The sequence below is a fragment of the Falco naumanni genome, chromosome 4 (assembly GCF_017639655.2).
Source record: "Falco naumanni isolate bFalNau1 chromosome 4, bFalNau1.pat, whole genome shotgun sequence".
Taxonomy (NCBI): Eukaryota; Metazoa; Chordata; class Aves; order Falconiformes; family Falconidae; genus Falco; species Falco naumanni.
In genome coordinates this window covers 91,988,514-92,007,012 of record NC_054057.1, presented here as the reverse complement: position 1 = coordinate 92,007,012, position 18,499 = coordinate 91,988,514, and the positions used below count along the sequence as shown (strand labels likewise).

The 18,499-nt window shown below is 40.1% G+C and overlaps 1 protein-coding gene across 4 annotated transcripts in view; it reads left to right on the top strand.

Moving 5' to 3' along the window:
- CNTN6 (contactin 6) overlaps positions 1-17,574 on the top strand; it is a 149,290-nt gene extending 131,716 nt beyond the window's left edge. For 2 of the 4 annotated variants that reach the window (XM_040593037.1, XM_040593035.1), the window contains exons 15-23: positions 642-800; positions 905-1,054; positions 4,722-4,792; positions 7,512-7,746; positions 8,302-8,417; positions 10,062-10,248; positions 13,751-13,863; positions 15,603-15,771; positions 16,474-17,573. In XM_040593037.1, the coding sequence (XP_040448971.1) occupies positions 642-800; positions 905-1,054; positions 4,722-4,792; positions 7,512-7,746; positions 8,302-8,417; positions 10,062-10,248; positions 13,751-13,863; positions 15,603-15,771; positions 16,474-16,577 (1,304 nt within the window). In that variant the 3' untranslated portion in view covers positions 16,578-17,573. Of the gene's footprint in view, positions 1-641; positions 801-904; positions 1,055-4,721; positions 4,793-7,511; positions 7,747-8,278; positions 8,418-10,061; positions 10,249-13,750; positions 13,864-15,602; positions 15,772-16,473 lie in introns of those variants that run through there. The other 2 variants (XM_040593036.1, XR_005827710.1) reach the window with 2 other exon arrangements.
- The last annotated feature ends 925 nt before the right edge of the window (positions 17,575-18,499 follow it).

The following is an 18,499-nucleotide window of genomic DNA, read 5'->3' as shown; positions in this document are numbered from 1 at the left end:
TTTCCTGGCCACCCAGGTCAATATGGCAAGGCATAGGGAAGTCCTCTCCTTTCAGCACACTGCTGTACTTGCTTCTTGCTGGGCATCTCTGGGTCACTCTGCAGGCTGGAAAAAAAACCCACCAGACCGAGTTCCTTTCCACAAGTTGAGGTTAATATGAAAAATGAGTTTCTGTGGTCAGCTATTGCATCTTTTTACTGCCAGCAGCAAGAGAAATGCTGTGATGGGAGCAGATCCTTTGAACCCTAGCAGAAATCAGCAATCTGTATAGTGTACCATCTTGTATTCTTTCTAAACCTCAGTTTTGATTAGATTCAGTAGGAATTCTGAAAATGTCAGATGGTTCAACGAAAGACACAGCGGGTAAATTTTTGTCAGCCAAAAAAAATTAAGTAATTCCTTTGTTTGTAGTTTTCATATTAGTAACATAAAAACATTCAATTTCCTGACTCAAAACCTCTCATTAATTAGAAAAATGTAACACAGACATGAAACCATCGTTTAGAGATTGTGCTGCTTTTGTGAAACTGCAGCTTCACTAATAATTCCACTGACTTGAGAAAGTAAGAGTTGCTTGACCCATTCCAGCAGCGAATCTTCTCTTCCTAATACCTTCATCTTAAAAATGCTAATCATATTAGGCCCCCCAGGTCCACCAGGAGATGTTAAAGTTGAACATATTTCTAGCACTACTGCTGTCTTATCCTGGAAGTCTGGAATAGATAATAATAGTCCAGTCCAGATCTACAGTGTTCAGACGAGGACTCCTTTCTCAGTTGGATGGCAGGCAGTTTCAACAGGTGAGAAATTTAAGAGTTGCTTTGTATTTTTTGCATGTACCATTAATTTGCATCTGCCATTAATTATTTCTAAAATACATTTCACATGTTTATTTTGCCTTCAGTTCCTGAAGTAGTTAATGGCAGGACTCACAAGGCAACCGTCATTGACTTAAGCCCTTGGGTTGAATATGAGTTTCGTGTGGTTGCCAGCAATAGTGTTGGAACTGGGGAGCCAAGCAGACCATCAGCTCTACTGAAAACTAAAGCAGCAGGTAAGCTCCTTAGTTTCTGTCAGGTTTTTTGCACACAGACACATTGCCAGCTCCCGGGTGTGAGAGTGGCACTGCAGCAGAACGCTCACTCCTACAGGGTTACATTCACATCTGTCTAGCATTTTAGTCTGTGGCTGCTATGGCTTCATGACAGCACACCTACGCTAATGATGCAAGGGATGCTTGGACATGATTGAGGGACTGCACGCTTTGCTCTCTTGTTTGGAGATCACTTGAGCTAGCAACAAAAGCTGGAGCTGGCCCATGCTCCCTTCCTTTGATATGTCCCAAAATATATCTAGTCCACATGCCTGAACACAAACTTTCATTCAAGCGGTTGGGGAGTTGGATTTGTTTTCTTCCAATTACAACTGCGTTAAGACCCTGCTCAGGGACTTGCATAGAAAATTATAAAGCCAGCTCTCTGGCACAGCCTAGCACAAGCATGTAATGCCTTTGCTGCAGAGGGTGTTTGATATCTGAGCATCAGTAGGGACAGGATATTGGCTTTAACTGGAGGAAATAAATTACAGCATCCAAAGCCCAGTGAAACTAATAGCTTCCATTGACTCCAGGGCAGGATCCTTACTATCTGTCTGTCTAACCTTTACACATTTATCTTCTGGGGCTTGGAACCTCATAGGAAGAAGGCTCATTCTTGGATGACCGACACTGTCAGTCCTTTGACCTACTCAGTTTGGTGCGATTTATTTGAAGTCCAAACCTTTGGTTTGTTTTATGTTTCTCCCAGCCCCCTGCTTATCAACTCTCTCCCACCTATAAAATCAGTATTTATAGGATGGAAAGCAATAAAATGGAAGCAGCTTTTACAGTCCACTTTCTCTTTTCTGTTTATCTCATTTGCCAAGCTCTGAAGCCTGGCAAGCTGCATTTCAAGACAGAACTCAAAATACAGTATTGTACATTATACAGCAGAAAATACATAACGTCCTTAGAAACGTGGATCCACTGGTTTCTCAGGATACCTACAATACTGGTTCCAAGGCAGAATTACTTCAAAATGTATTAAATCAGTTGATTTAAATTTAACAAGTTCTTTTTCCTGTTGTTGAAACAAAAACTTACGCTGAGTATTGATGCCAGAAAAAACTGTTTGATCATTAGAACACCAATTTTGGTAGATTTTGTTGTCTTTCCAGGTGCAGTGAGACATTAAAAGAGCTCTAGCAGCAGTCAGGACTGCCTGGCCAGTGTGGCAGTAAAGCAGACTGCAGGCTGCCCCCAAGGAAAGGGAAGAGCCTGAGAGCCTCCAGCCTGGAAAGATGCACTGATCCTGCATGACCTTAGGTGTCTGGGGGATGCATGCCTGAGTGGTGCATGTCCCCTTCCTCCAGCAGGAGAACCAAAGGAAGCTTTCATATGCAAGGAGTAAGGAGCAATGTGAAAAGGGAAGGCTAAAGAAAAGCTGGAGACAGGGAGAGGCCAGATTTTCTAAATTTCCCAGCAGAGTATCACAGATACATGTTCTCCATTACACGATTGATCATGAAGTCAAAATTAGTCTGGGGAAGTTCTTTCTTGCTGTTGCCACCATGGGGCTTTGTGAAAAGTGTGATATTCAAACCCACGTATACAGTCAGTAAAAGCTTTCATTTTTAGAAGTGGTTTTTCATTTTTTGAGGAATTCACAAGACTAGGGCTAGAAAGAGAAAGAAACAATAAAATTAATATTATTTATCATGGCAATAGCACAACAAACATTATTTCCTTACAGTGTAGCACTGTCTGAAGCTTAACAGAAGGAACAGAAAGATTTGTTTCAGGTTTTAGTTGCTTAACCCCTTCACTGCTGTAAATCATTCTGTCTGAAAATATTGCTGTGCAGTGGGAGAAGTAACAGCTTGTCTTAATTTTTTTTCATCAGAATAGGAAACTGAAAACAGTATGACAGTGTGAACAGCAAAAGCTGGCCACAAAAGGGTGAATTTGAACTTCACTGTTATAATAGCTATATTGCCAGCTGTAATCTGAGCATTAGTACATTTGTGGATGCAAATGAGCCACTGTTCATGTGATTAAAGTGGAGCTGAGAATTAATTGAGCCTCTGTTGGTGCACTCAGCTGTAAATTTTCATCTGTTTCTCAACTATGACCCAGTTGAGGCTCTGCTGAGCAGTAGTACAATTTTTTTCCCCATGCAAATGTATTAAGTACTGAACACTTTTAACACATGAACTAATTGAGCATCAGCTGGTTCATGAAACAGTGAAACCCTAGGCTTGAAAGTCTGTTTTGTCATTTTTTCCTTTATTGCAATTCTTTTCAGTCTTCGATTATTTGCCACTGATGTGCACAAAGACATTGATTGTGAGTGACAAAATTGAGTATCTATGCTAAACTCTCTGAAAGGGCCCAGTCCGTTTGCACTTGCACTCACTTTTACGACTGCAAAACAAAATCATCGTGAAATGTCTACATTTCTGGAGAGGATGAAATCAGATAAAGATTTATGTGTGAGATGGAGTCTAGAAGTCATAGTGGATTGACATAAATTTCTGTGAACTTGAAGGACTATTGCCTTTATTGCCACTCCTGCAGCTGGGCCAACGCTGGGTGGAAGAATGGGGAAGGACAGGCACACATGGCAAAAGTTGCCAAAATCTCTGAAAAAGCTTCTGAGATGTAACTGGCCCACCTGTTTCTGATCCTGTCTTCAGCCCTGTCTTGACACATCCAGTTTTCAGACAGGGAGAGCTGAATGAACGGAACAACAAAAACAATCTTGAAATTTCCAAAAACAGTACCAAGGGTCTAGAGATGGCAAACAGTACAAATGCCCTTTAATAGGGAGTTCCTGTATCAGTAGGTTCCAGGGTTGTCATCTTCTTAATACTCTTCCAGCAGCTGGAAAGGAAGGCAATTCCATCCTTGCAAGTAGAACTGTAGTGAACTCTACAGTAAGAACAAGGTTGGTCTGTCTAAATTCCATCCATTAGATCACAATCCAGTTCCTCAAAACTGTCAATATTTGAAGGTTAATGGGGTGGGCATGTTTATTGAAATGCAAGAAATGCTATTTCCTTTGCCTCTGCAACAAGAGTTTTTGAGTGATGAGAAGCCCCTTTAGCCTGGAACACTAGCCTGTAGCTTGACCTTGACCCTGTACCTATGGTGCCGTACCCCTGGGGCACTGCTGGGGAAATCAAACTGTAATCAATGCACTTTTGGACACTTACAGACTTGGAAGAAGGAGAAAAGCAAATTACAAGTTTTGAATTTCCTAAGAAAAGCATACAGCCAATTAAAAAAATTAATATATTGCTCCAACAACATGTTTACCGAACAAATGCATAATTAGTAAATCAGTAGTGTTGCAGCTACAGTCTGAATGGAACATCATTTTGCCAATTAGTTGATGAGGCATAATAATGTCAGATACTTGATGCTACTAGCTTCTTTAATTAATTTTTTGAACCAGGGTACTCATGTATCAAATACATCTGTGGCTTCAGCCTTATAAACTTGAAAATGTGTAAATGTAATTTCAGTTCATTTAAAATGTACAGTTACATGATATAGTCCCTGTTCTGCGTGTTGAAAGGCAGAGTAGCTGCATACGCGCTAGGAAAAGCTCTGACCAGCCAGTTGACAAGACCCCGGCAGTAGCAGTGGGTAGTGGCAAGCACCAACGTCTTTTCTTCTCCAGTTCCTGTCGTGGCACCAACGAACATCAGTGGAGGAGGAGGAAGCCGTTCCGAGCTGGTCATCACGTGGGAGGTAATTGTTAGCTCAATTAACCTAAGCTGTCTAATGGGGGAGAGTCCATGGGTGAAATCACAGCCCTGCTGAAATCCAAAGGCTTTTGGTCACTGGCTTTGGATGAGCCTGGATTTCATCCTGCATCTGGAGACAAAAAAGCCTGTAAGAGATACAGCAAGTTTTCTATGTTATAGTGAACAATTTATAAAAATAAACAGTTTAAGAGGCATGTTATAAAGATGTTTAGAAGTCTGTATAACCCTCTTATCTCCATTGTACAGGAGGTGCTTAACACACTAATCTGCTTGGCCATTTTTTGCATTAACATTTTTCATACTTTTGTTTACATGTTTTTCATTCTGGAACACTGTGCTGACAAGACATATCCTATTATGCGTTAAAGGAGATGAGCCCTTTAATTCTTCAGCACTCCAGCGAGAGGAAAGAATATAAGTTTTCAGAAGAGCTAATACCATAGTGCGCGTTGCAACGGGTGAGCACAGGGCGTTTCAGAGTAGAAAGTAAGCGTTGTGGGAAGAAGCCCTCCTCCAGCCACCCAGCAGCATCCCCACGGGCATTGTGATGAAGACACACATCATCTTGCAAAGCCCGTGCAGCGGTGGGGCAGGCACTCGGTCAGGACTCTAGCCTCTATGGGAGAGCTCCCCGGAACAGGTCCCAGCCTCTGGTTTTTTTATTGCCACTGAAACATAGATGTGAAGTTGATGTGATTCACCGAATTAAATCTCTCCCCTGGCTTTGTGGGTATCTAACTGAAGTAGGAGCTACTCCATGCCATCAGCAGCACGCAGCCTGGAGGGCAGGGGCCAGGCGGCCTTGCCATGTATCTGACTGTCAGGTGTGACTTCTCAGAGGCTGCACAAGATGCCCTCTGTTTAGTCCCTAACTTGAAACAGGGCCTCTATGAACATTGTGCTCCCTTTGTACATGATGGAAAATTTCTCTTAATGAAAAGAAAAAAAAAAAAAAAAAAAAAGGCTTCTAGTTTAGCTTAAGCAAGAAAAGCAGTCTTCTCTCTTCCTTGACTTCATTCTTTTTCCAAAGAAATAACCAATCTCATTTATACAGTTTGAAGGAAAGGAAAAAGAATGAAATTAAACTAAAAATTATGTTCTTCATCAGCTGAGCGAGCTACCTTTGTTCTGTATGCTAAAAAACTGTGCCATTTAACCAGCCTTTCGGGGGAGGAAGGGAAGTGATAGGAAAATAATTAGGTAAAAAAACCCCACCTCACTACATAAATAATACTGCCAATGCTTTCCCCTCTTCATGCTGCAAACCGAGTGAAACTTCACTTTTACTGAACTAAATTTTCTTCAATGTGCATCTTTCGCTCTTTTGTTTTGTTTCCTCCTCTACTGACCTACTCTTTGGGAGCAGAAGAACATGAAAATTGAAAGCAACCTGAGAGATCTCAATCAAATTATCCTGTTGGACTCCATAGTGTGTCCTGAAAAATAGGAGAAGTACTAATTATGCCAAGCTAACAACAGTGAACATTACTCTCCAGCTTTCTGTGATGTACTCACTAAACATCTTGATTACATCTGAGGTCACAGAAACCTCAAAAACAAATTAAATGCTCTAGAAAGTAGCTTGGACCCTTATAAATCCCCGGTGCACCATCATCCCTCACACTTAACTCTCTCAGGACTAGCAAAGACATAGAAGAGGGCATATAGGGGAATGTTTGCAAAACACATCAGGAAAGACACATTTGTTATATATGCCAGGCTAGGCTTATTATTAGAATTAGAAGGAATTCATGAAGAAAATAATAAGTGCCGTGAAGTCTTCTGATGTAATTCCTGTATTTTTTTTCCCTCCCTTCTTCTCACACCAGTGCTCCCAGGAGTTCCTCTGCAGGAGAGGAGATTGGAGCCAGGAGTGATCCCAGGGACCGCAGTTCTGACCCTGTGTTCTCTCTCTTTTTGCACCATTTTCCATGTCTGCTTTGCTGCACACCTTAATTTTGATGCAGGCGTCTAAAATAAATGAAGTTTTGCTGAGAAACTCTTCTTTCCTCCATGTGCTACTTGTTTCATAAATGTTATCTTGCTTTGAGAAGCCAATGTAGAAGTATTTTTATCCCATGAAAACAAAAAAGTTCCTGCTGGAAACAGTGTTGATTTAATTGCCTGTTCAGTATGAGTCAGTAATACATGTCTTGACATGAGATTTTATTAATAGAAACATTTTGCCATGTTGACTTGCAATAACATTTCTGTTCTAAACAAACTTAAATAAGAATATGTTAATGCACTTGAGACTTTTACTTGTGCTTAAAATTATATGTAAGTTTTGCACTTATATGCAGGCAGTTGTACAGCTGATGCACATGTCTGTGTTCCTGACTTTTTTTCCTTTTAAAAAGTCATTTATTTAAGATTAGCATTCCTATACCCCTTGGGGAAAAAACAAATCAGCTACAACTTGTAGTGAGTGAAATGCTCTTAATTTTTAAAACTTCATGCCTGAAAGAGAATAACTTCAATGGAGCTGATCAGATCTTTTGTTTCTAAATTGATTGCCTCAATAGATTTATTATTTTGATTTTTATTTCAATATTACATTGACTGATGGAGCAAACATTATTATCTTCTCTAAGGCACAGTCAACTAAATCAATACCACTAAAATATACTCAGAGAATGAAGATTCAATTAAAACAGTGTATACTTGCAAATGCTTATTGACTGACTGCCTTGTCACTACAGCCAGTTCCAGAAGAACTACAAAATGGGGAAGGTTTTGGCTACATCATTATGTTTCGTCCTCTTGGCTCGACAACCTGGACAAAAGCAGTGGTGGCTTCAGTGGAAGCAAGCAAATATGTTTACAGGAATGAAAGCATTACACCTCTCTCTCCTTTTGAAGTGAAAGTCGGTGTCTACAACAACGAAGGAGAAGGGACCCTGAGCTCCATATCCATTGTCTACTCAGGAGAAGATGGTAATGCATGTTACTCTTACCAGTAATGGTTGTGTAGCATCAGTAGGTCCCAAATATGATCAGACAGGTCTCCATGGGGGTATTAAGGAGCCTGCTGACAGCTGGTCATTGAAGACTGACAGAAGGCACAAGACAGAAGATGGGAAATTGAAGTAAAAGAAAGCAAGGGGCAGGTTTTCAGAACTGCTTTAAGTAGACAGCATGTTTCAACTTATTTGTCCCCAAGCAGCTCTCAGTGAGAGGGCTGGAAAAATCAGGAGACATTCAAAAGTATAGTGCTCAGAGGGTCTAGCTCTTGGGACCACTCAGTGCAGTTGATCTCTGAAAATCTGTCCCAGATGATGGGCAGTGACCAATTTTGAAAACGTGTTTTGCTGATGCTCCACAATAAATGGGTAGTAAAGGCAGCGGTTCACACCACCAGGTTTCCTGAGCCTCTGCCTGCTGCTTCTCCCAGAATATCTTCCTCTTTTCTTGAATCTCCCTCAGTTCCTGACATAACACCCTTCTGCTAACACAAATGTTCCACCAGCTGCGTTTTCTCCCATCACCCAGAGCCGCGGAGAGCACCAGCAGGGGCTTCAGCACTGAGTGTTTCGGCGGCGGAGGTGGAGGTCTCCTGGCAGCCCATCACGTGGAACAGGCACACAGGCAGGGTGCTGGGCTACGAGGTGAGTGCTGGTGTCTGACGCCTTACACATGTCCTTTTCCTGGCCATGTTTGTGTTCTGGTTTCCCTCCCCCCCCCCCCCCCCCCCTTCTTCCAAGTCAACAGGCAATGGAACTCTTCACCTGACTCTCCTTAGCAACATTTCACCTGAGATAATCACAAGCTTTTACAGACCGGGGCTGTAGCTCTGTCCCAGACTTCTTGTAATCTGAATTAAAACCTCAAGATTAATCATTTGCAATGGCTACTATAAAAAGACTCATGCTTGATTCCACAAAACAAAGCTGATCCTCCCTCCTCTTACACAGCTCTTATGCTGCCTGAGCACGATGGGGTACTTGCTAGTGCGGGGGCATGACCCATAGCATTGACTACACAAGAAACCAGGGTAAACGCACTTTAGTGCTATCTAAAATTTGTGTTGCGGTGTATTTGAAAGGCTTTTGGCTTCTTACCCCTCTTAGAATCATAGAATCATTTAGGTTGGAAAAGTGTTTCACATAATCGAGTCCAACCATTAACCCAGCACTGCCAAGGCCACCGCTAACCCATGTCCCCAACTGTCACATCTACACATACTTTAAACGCCCCCGGGGATGGTGGCCCCACCACCTCCCTGGGCAGCCTGTTCTAGCGCTTTGCCACCCTTTTGGTGAAGAAATTTTTCCTAATATCCAATCTGAACCTCCCCTGGTGCTGCTTGAGGCTCCTTGTAGTGAGCACCTGCTCAGCTACTAATAACTGACAGGTTTTTGCCCTGTGCACTGGAGTGCATTGCTGGTGTCCCGGCACAATTCCAGGGCCAGATCCAGGGCCGGGCATTTCTGGGTCCAAGCAGGGGGAGCAGCGAGGATGATGGATGGTGCCAGACCCCGGGGGCACTCCACCAGCTGTGCTGCTGCCGAGCTCCAGCACCTGGCAGGAGCAGAAAACCAGTGTCAGCTACATCTGACATCTGCAGGACAGACTAGGGGTGCCTCCAGCAGAGTGGGGGCAGAACAGATTTTTGTTACAAAATTGGGTACTTCAAAGTAACCTCAGATATTCTTGCTAGGCATTTTACTAGTGAAACAACTGTCTGGTGGGGTTTTTTTAATGTAGATAAGATAAACCAAGACTAAAGCAAGTCAGAAATACTTCAAATCCTGTCCTGTCATTACAAATCTATAAATGAAGGTAATATGGAGTCACGTACGTACACAAACCTTCCTAAAGCAATTACTCACTGGAAAAAGCCCCCAGATCTAAATAGCTGTTACTGAATCAAAAGTAGAGGCAGGATACAAAATAATTAAAAAAACTCTTAGATGACTGAGGTAAATGGTTTTTTGTAACTTTTAAAGTTTTCTTCATATGAGTTCAAACCATAAAACCAAACAAACTTTTAAAATTTCTCACTTTATCAAAGGTTTCCTTTCGGACATCTATAAAGTTAAAGATTTAATTTACTTCCTTACTTAGTATTCAGTCGCTGAAATTTTATTTCTTCTCTATTAATATTCATGCTTTGTTTTATTTCCTGCTAGTTTTGAATACAAAAAGTCTTGTATTCCTTGAAATCTTCATTGTTGGCATGTCTGCTTCCCCGCCAAATCTGTAATTGATGGAAAACAATAAATTGCCTGTTCTTCGTTCTCACTTTTCAGGTTTTATATTGGACTGATGATCCCAAGGAAAGCACGGCTGGTAAAGTCAGAGTCAATGGGAATGTAACAGCCAAAAATATCACAGGACTAAAAGCTAACACAGTGTATTTTGCAACAGTTCGAGCTTATAACACTGCAGGGACAGGGCCCTCCAGCACCCCAGTAAATGTCACCACTAAAAAATCACGTGAGTATTCAATTTCGTACAACAAATGTTGCAAACTCCCAAGTGTGATAGTGACATTTCAGCTTACCGTGACCCATCTCAGCTAAATGTTGCAGTATCAAAGAAAACAGTATCCCAAATTTCTTTGTAAATTAGGCAACAAACTCTGTGACCAAGCAACTTCTCTATCTCCTCCCTGACAATATTTCTGTGGTCACCAGCAAGTTTACTCAGACTCCTCTGGTATTTAAGACATTAATACAATATTTAGCTTTGGGTCTGTCTTCATGGAAGCCAAAATTCCTATCAACTTAAATCGGGTTATTTCATTTACCCTGTTCTATTGATATGCTAAAGTAATTTTGCACACCTACAAAATTAGATAACACCAGTGTTCGTGTTCCTGCACTGTAGGAACCGTGAGGAAGGATTGCCTTTCTCATTGCGACAGCATGCCGCTTACTTTCAGGAGTCTTCGAAGGAGACTTCAAAAGAGATGCAGAGTCAATAGAGGAAAAATGTTCTGCTGGTCAAACAATAGATTTTGATGTGGGAATGTGGGTTTGTTTTTTTCCAGAAAACTGTTGAATGCTCTAAATACAGTGCTTTTATGAGACCTCTAAGCTGTGCACTAGAGAGGGTAATATATGGGATACATTCATATAAATACTATTTAGACATTTATTTTTTTTTTGAGTTTTCTGCCATTGTAGAAGTAAAATCATATGCTGTTCTATTTGTGAGAAGTAACTTCATGAAACCATGCTTTCATGGGGCCATCCTGCAAGGTAGCAAAGCAGCACTGAGCACCATCCTGCAGGGTTGAACCCATTAAGTAAATGTTCACTAAAAGCAAAATAGTCACAGAGCAGGAAATCTTGGATCTACTATGTACCAGAGTGCCCAAAATTCATTACTGTTTAAGCATTCAATATTTTTAATACATTCCCTTGGACTGTGTTTTCCAGTAAACAGTTGATCAGCCCTTTTGCACAAGGAAAATTTTTTTCCTGTTTTTCACCAGTTTTCCTCTTGTCTGTGTGCCGCCTCATGCTATTCTCAAAGTACAAGACAGGAAACAACTTGTAAAATGAGTTAAAGATAAAACTTAGAATTTAATGTAAATAACATAAACCAAAATAAAGGCAAATAAGGTATTTCTTAAGGACTCAAACATGACCTTTCTCACAGGCAATTTCTTACTGGAAAATAGACTCATCTCTGGAAATGATTCTCTGTATTTGTACCTGCATTTGTATGAAAGACAATTTAAAGACATGGCAGTCAAAGTGCCAAGACATATAAGGAATAAATTTGCTTTTGTTTTACATTGACTTCATCTTCTGTCAAATTCAGGATTGTACTAATGGTTCATTTAAAAATTAAAGTCAAAATAACTCCTTTAATATTTAAAAACATATATTAAATTTTTAAGCTCTAGTCTCTGAAAGATGGAAGCACTTTCAATATGGGTAGAGGTAATAGGTCAAGAGAATATAAACAATGTGCATCTGCAGCGGGAGTGTTAGCTTCAAGGTAATGTCTCTGTCTTCCCACTCATCATCCAGGATTCCTACGATGTTCTCTGTGTGCCTTTATTGTAGAGAGTAAGCAAAACTAAAATGGTCCTTCTGCCAAGTAGGTGCAATTCTGATTGAAACATACTTGCCTAAGATCAATTTAAGGTCTAAGTTGATATCCTGGTTTAAGCTTAAAGTACTTAGGAAAGTGGAAATTATGTCCTTCCTCCATGAACATACCGGTCCATTAGGAGCTGTTGTGATGCTCAGCTCTTCTGCTTCTTTACTTATATGTCAGGCATTTCAGAAATTTCTTTGCTTTTTCTTTACAAACGTATACATCAGCAGAGACAGATCTTAGAAATACTTTGCAAGGATAAAGCTCAACTCAGTACAGCAACAATGCCAAGTGTTACCTAAAACGTGAAAGTAACATCATTAATTTAATGAACTTAAACATATACTTGGACCATACTGTTCTTGACAATGTTGGTTACAAGAAATTAGTTGAGGAAATGATCTGCTAATCTTAGATCTGAAGAACTGTTTGCAGTATTTTTGCTTGTGGACATTACTACGGATTTGGGGAAGTGCTATGTTACCCCCTATTCTGGTCACTGGGTGTATAGCAAAAACAGACTTTTGTTTTGAAAATCATCCTCTGGTGGTTTTTCATCCCACAGACTATGAATTAAGATGGGTTTAAGTGCAGTGCTAAAAAGCTTCGATGAAGACAATATTCACCCATTTCTGAGTGCTTCCAAGGCTTTTCAGAGTACACAGTCAATGTAGTATTTGACATCCTTTGCCTCTTGTGAGTTTTTTGTTACCAAATTCCTTATATAAAATATTTGCTGAAAGCAGCAAAGAGATTTCAAACAACATTTAAGTAAATTTGCAGGTTTATGTATGTGAATGTATATAAATGCCTTAAAAAAAAATACCGTTTTCCAGCACTGACAGTGTAGCTCATGGAAGGACATCTGCTTATATTCACTTGGGTGGTCCACTAGCACCTTCTTTCCCTACCAGTGAGATGGATTAGGCTTCTCCACAATCATGGAGTAGATAGATGTGAAACAACAGGCACCATCAATTTATTCTGTGTCCATGGGAAATGAAAGAAATTGTGGAGTATTACCAAATCAACAGTATCTTCCAAGTTACACGCATTAATTATCAATATATAGGAAATCTAGGGAGAAAACAAGGATATCAAAGGTTAAGAATTTAAAAGTCAGGTTGGAATACTCACAATATGTTCCTCCAAATCTCTCCTCCTTTTTCTTAATTCTGTTCAAGTCCTTATTTCTTCTAACACCCCCAGTGCCACCCTCCCAGGCAGGGCCTAGGAGGATGCACCATGGTCAGGAGATAATGTGGTGTTCCAAATCTGAGATACAGTTCAAAGGCACAGTTTCAACTTCACATGTTCACACAGGATTCGATTTCAGTCACTTGTAGGCAAATTTTCAAAGTCCTCTCACTTAGGCGTAAAAAGCCTTTGAAAAGCTACTCTCAGCCTATTGTGCTGAGAATTTATAAAATCCTACAATGTTTCATGATGGATCACATGGAGACTTTAATGTGTAGTTCTTTGTAACCTGTCCTCATGGCTGATGAAAATCTTGTCTTTTGTATTTTGCTCCTGGTTTTAGCTTTTTCTGAAATCCATACAGCAAAACATTCTCTAGTACATTAAAATAGAGATAGGAACAACATAGTACTTAAACAAAATCTATGAAATACAACTTGAACTGTCAGATACTGTCAGGCTTTTCCTAATTTCAAAAATGAACTCTCACAGTAAGTGGTTTTGTACTGTGAATAGATCTTTAGTCTAACTGATATGAGAGCAACGATGGACTGAAAAAATGTTTTTTCTCTTAGATTTGAATCACCCATGCATTTGCTACTTCCCTGCCAGCAGCTCATTCAATTACACTATGCAAATTAATATTCAGTTGTGTCTTGTGATTACCATCATCTTTGTTTTTTTAAAGCACCGAGTCAACCCCCGGCAAACATCGCTTGGAAGCTGACAAATTCCAAAATCTGCTTGAACTGGGAACATGTTAAAACAATGGAGAATGAATCAGAGGTGCTAGGCTACAAAGTAAGTAATTTCTTTCTCTCATTAATAAGACATGTTGTTTATAATAGAGGTACAAAAAGTGACATTGAAAGGTGACTGTTTGGTACCTGGAAAACAGTAACTTCTGTGGAGTTATTGGGGACGGTTGGCTGACATCTGTACAAATGGAAGAAGAGCTGTGTTCGTTCAGAGTAGGACCTCTGAACAGGGACAGAGATTTTCCATCCCCAGTGCTGGATCTGTCTTGTTCCCTTTTCCTTGTAATCTTACTCATCTGAGATTCTTGCACTTGCATCTTTTTGAGGAAGGAGTTTCTCTCATATATAAGTAGAGAACAGTCTCTTAAGCATTGAAGGTAGGCATAAACACATTTAAAAGTTGTAATTCTCTGGCGGTTCTTAAATGTACCTCTGAAAAGAGCTAGGAAGATATGTAAAGATCAATGTGAATGAAATCAAAAGCACTCCCATAAATCTATTTTTAAAGGAAATAAAAATTTATTTTAAAGTTTGTTTTTGATGGCTCTGACCCCAAAAGACTTATGGAAAGACTTTTTTAGTCCTGAAGAACTACAAAAATGGAGGTGGAGAGTGCTTACATGAGGAAAGGGTCTCGGTATCAAGGACCTCATGCTCCTAGCCATTTTAGTGTCTGCACAGAATTATTTATGTCTAGGGAGGAAAAGGACACACATCCCCCTTGTAATATTTCTTGAGATCATATTGTTTTACACCCTAGTGAGCGATTTACACCCTAGTGAGTGTGTTTGAGTAGCTCCACACACTGGGGAAAAATGCTAAAACTGGACTATTAAGCTTTCTTCCTTTGTGTCTAACCCGCCTGCTCCTAGGCTACACTTACTACATTTTGATGTGCAAAGAGTGCTTGAAGTACTTGCTGCAATATTTATTGAATGATTCCTGTTTAGCCTTCTGCTTTGCTCCTCAGTTGTCCTTCTTATCATAAATGTCAAAAGATTGTCAAGAGGAAGGAGTCAAACACTGATGTTGATGTGCTACTAAGGAAGAAAGGCTTCTTAGAGGAAAAAAAGCTGTTGGCAGTCTGTAGAATCCCTGTCTAGCCTCCCCAAGCTGCGCTGCACCTTGGCCCAGCGATTCATTAGCAAAAGACTTAAGTGCCAGCAGGTGCTGGATCTGTCATGTTTAGTTGTAGGAATGTACTTCCTCAGTGGAAACCCAGATGCTACTACCCAAATTTCTGTCCTTTCTTGACATCTTTAAAGACACACTGCTATGCAGTGTCCCAGGTTTTCATTAGCAGGCAGTAGTTTTGCTCAGAACCCAATGTGAATGTTTCTATTTGAGTTTAAATGCTCACCACAACCAGGCAAAATTAAAAAAAAGCCCAAACTAAAACCTCAGTTCCTGCACTATCAGATGAATTCTGAATATAAAAGGTGTTACAGATTGAAGTCTCTTTTAAAGGTGTGTCTACCTTCCATATTCAGAGAAGAGCATAAACATATTGGATAAGGTTTTCATAACGCTGCTTTCAAGATGAGCCTCAGCTTGTCACACAGAGGCTCTCCTAAAAGCTGGAGTGAATGCTCACTAGGGTCTCCATTACAAAATCTGCAGAATGTATTTCGATGTTTTGAATTAAGTTTAATACTCTGCAGGATGCTGATAGTGCTCTCAGAAGTTTGGGACATGACAGAAGAAACTCTCAGCCAAAAAAAAATATTCCATTAAAACTAAAAAAAATAAATTACTCTTGTTTTCTCATCCCTTTTTACTTAGATTTTGTATAGGCAAAACAGACATAGCAAAACACATATACTGGAGACAAACAACACTTCAGCTGAACTTCTGGTACCATTTGAAGAAGATTATCTCATAGAAATAAGAACAGTCAGTGACGGTGGGGATGGCAGCAGCAGTGAGGAAATTAGGATTCCAAAAATATCAAGTACGTGAGATGTTATTTTTTTCTCTGAATGTTACTGTGTAATAAGAAATCTGTGTGTCTCAAGAAGTACAATAGATTAACTGACTTTCCATTACAGTAGGTGGCCTCCCTCCCATTGCTTTGTAAGGCTGGGTACATGTAGATTAGTCTCTGGTAATCTCAGATTCATTAGCAGAGAAAGTATTTTGTGCAGCACTTGGATGTGACCTTATTTTTAGTGTAGGTCTCCCTCTGCCCTGGCCTGTAATGCCTGGGGAAGGACAGAGAAAGAAGCTTTCTCACTGGAGTCAAAGCTGCAGCTCTCGCATGTAACATGGCTCTTCATCTGCTGAGATGATGCTGCCGAGAGGGAGAACCTCAGCCCTGCACTGTGGCTGCGGTGGGGTCGCCCAGGGTCCAGCCTCTGCTCTCATAAGTGACTTACTGTTTCTGCAAAATGGAGCACAGTTTTGCAAGAAATGAGCCAAAACCCTCCTAAAAGCGGATATGCGCAGGGAGGGTGGGAAGCTGATTCGAAACCATACTCCATGGAAAGGCTGCTACATTTTTAAAATAAATAAACAGAAATAACATTTGTGGATAACGTTTAACTTTGAAAACAAAACATAGACTACTGTTATGCTAGAATGCATAGAAAAAATTTTCTTTTTTTTCTACACAAATTTACCTCTGTCAGAAAATTTTGTGTTTATATTTTTACAGGTTTAAGCTCTGGAGCAATAAAATTGTCCCCAAGGGTAAACCATATACTGACATCTGGGATCCTGCTATTGAGTTCTGTTCTTACGTACTCTTTTCCTCGGTGATTAAAGCGGTGCTCAGCCATGGACTTTTAAAAATAAACCACGTGTAGATTTTATCTTCATCATGAACAACATTCCTGATAAAGAAAAACAGTGGGGATGGGGGAGATAGAAGTGATCTATTATTAATAAAACGTTAGGTATCAATATTACATTAATTTTTAAAAATAGCCATTGAAATTAATGGATAAATATATATGCATTAATTAAAGGGAGTGATGAAAAACGTAACTTGAGTTTGTAAGGAGAGTGGTCTCAAATTCTTTACAAGCCGTAGTTCTTACTGAAACTCCAGTGTAATGGTATGTCAAGCATGAAAGACCTGTGCCGAGCTGATACGACTGAGAGAAGAGATTTGCAATTGCTTGTGATGTGGATACCGTTTATCTCACGTTCTTCAATGTAACCTGTAAGAAAGCCCCACTTTCAATTAAATAAAAGCTATTTGTTTACTTTTTGCACTTGTTTGTATTGCAGGGGGTGTCGTACAATGCATTATATGAAGTATGCTGTACTGTTTTCTTCAGAAAATGGAAACTTAAATAAAAGGAATCATATGTAACAACCCAAAGCCCATTGAATTCAATAGAAGGACTTTCAATGGCATCAGCAAGCCTTGAACCAGAATTGAACAAGACAATACCTTTTATGAGGTACCTTACATATTCTCAAATACATTTTAAAGGACTTTTTCATGCAAAGACTATTCTCATCAACAAAACTAGCAGAGATGCTGAATACCTTTTTCGAGGAGATTGAAATATATCAGTCTTCAAGTGGGTTCCGTTGCTCTCTCACCTGATACGGTTATTCTGTGTTATAGCTTGGAAGTGTAGATTCATCTTTTGGCTGGGTAAGAGGGTAAATGAGAACATTGATTTTCATCATCTTGAAATATAAATAAAAGCATCTAATTAAGCCCTTCAACCTATTGAGTTATTAGAATGACAATCACAGGAGTGAGCACAGCTTTCAAGTCAGCTCAAAATGTGAAGTCACGCTCATGTCAGCTTTAACAACATCCAATAAAAGGTAATTTTTTGTCTCATCTAATTACTGGGGCACATTTTCTTCCTTCCCACTTTACTCTGAAGTATATTTTCTTTTCACTGCTGTCAAATACATGTTATGTCATCTTTGTAACCATTTACAACTGCAAGTAAATCAAATGTTCCATAGTATTTTTTAAAAGGAAAAGGTTCAGATGGGGGTGATGGTGTCTAAGCACACAGATGAGCAAAAGGATAGAGGTTCATCTGTGCACGGTAATCCTGCAAACAGCATAATAAACATGTTTCTTATCCATGGGTATGGGAGGCCAAATTGGCAGCAAGAGTCTAAAATGTGAAATCTTATAGGAAGCTACCAAAACTTTGGTACCTGAGATGACTCAAAGAGCCCAAGTGCTGGGCTCCCAGGGAGAACTCCACACACACTGACATTAAGTGAAATCATAAATGATAAAAAAAATTGCAAAAGCACATGTTACCAAATGATGTCCAGTTTTGATCTAAGGACTCCAGAGGATGAAAAGGATATTGAGGCCTGAGGACAAGGCATTTCACTTGGATTCATGCTCACCATTAAACATTTCCCCCTTGTGTTGACACCGTCAAGGCCAAAAGAGCGTGTTTCATGTTCTCGTGGCTGTGCAGCTGTGGTCTCACCAAAGACAGGACTTTAGAAACCTGGGGATTTTTCTTTACTGTGGATAAGCAAATGCCACTTACACCTGGTGATGTTTAATAATCCCCATGCTGAATTCAACAAGCTCTTTGGCAGAGCTGACCACTGTCTGGTGGAGATTTGACAGATCCCAGCAGGTCTCCAGCCGGAGCTGCCCTCTGCGCTGGCAGCTCACTCCCAGACCTTCTTGTGTCCATTACGCAGTGGGTACCTTTGGGGGTTTTTCCCAAGTTAAACCG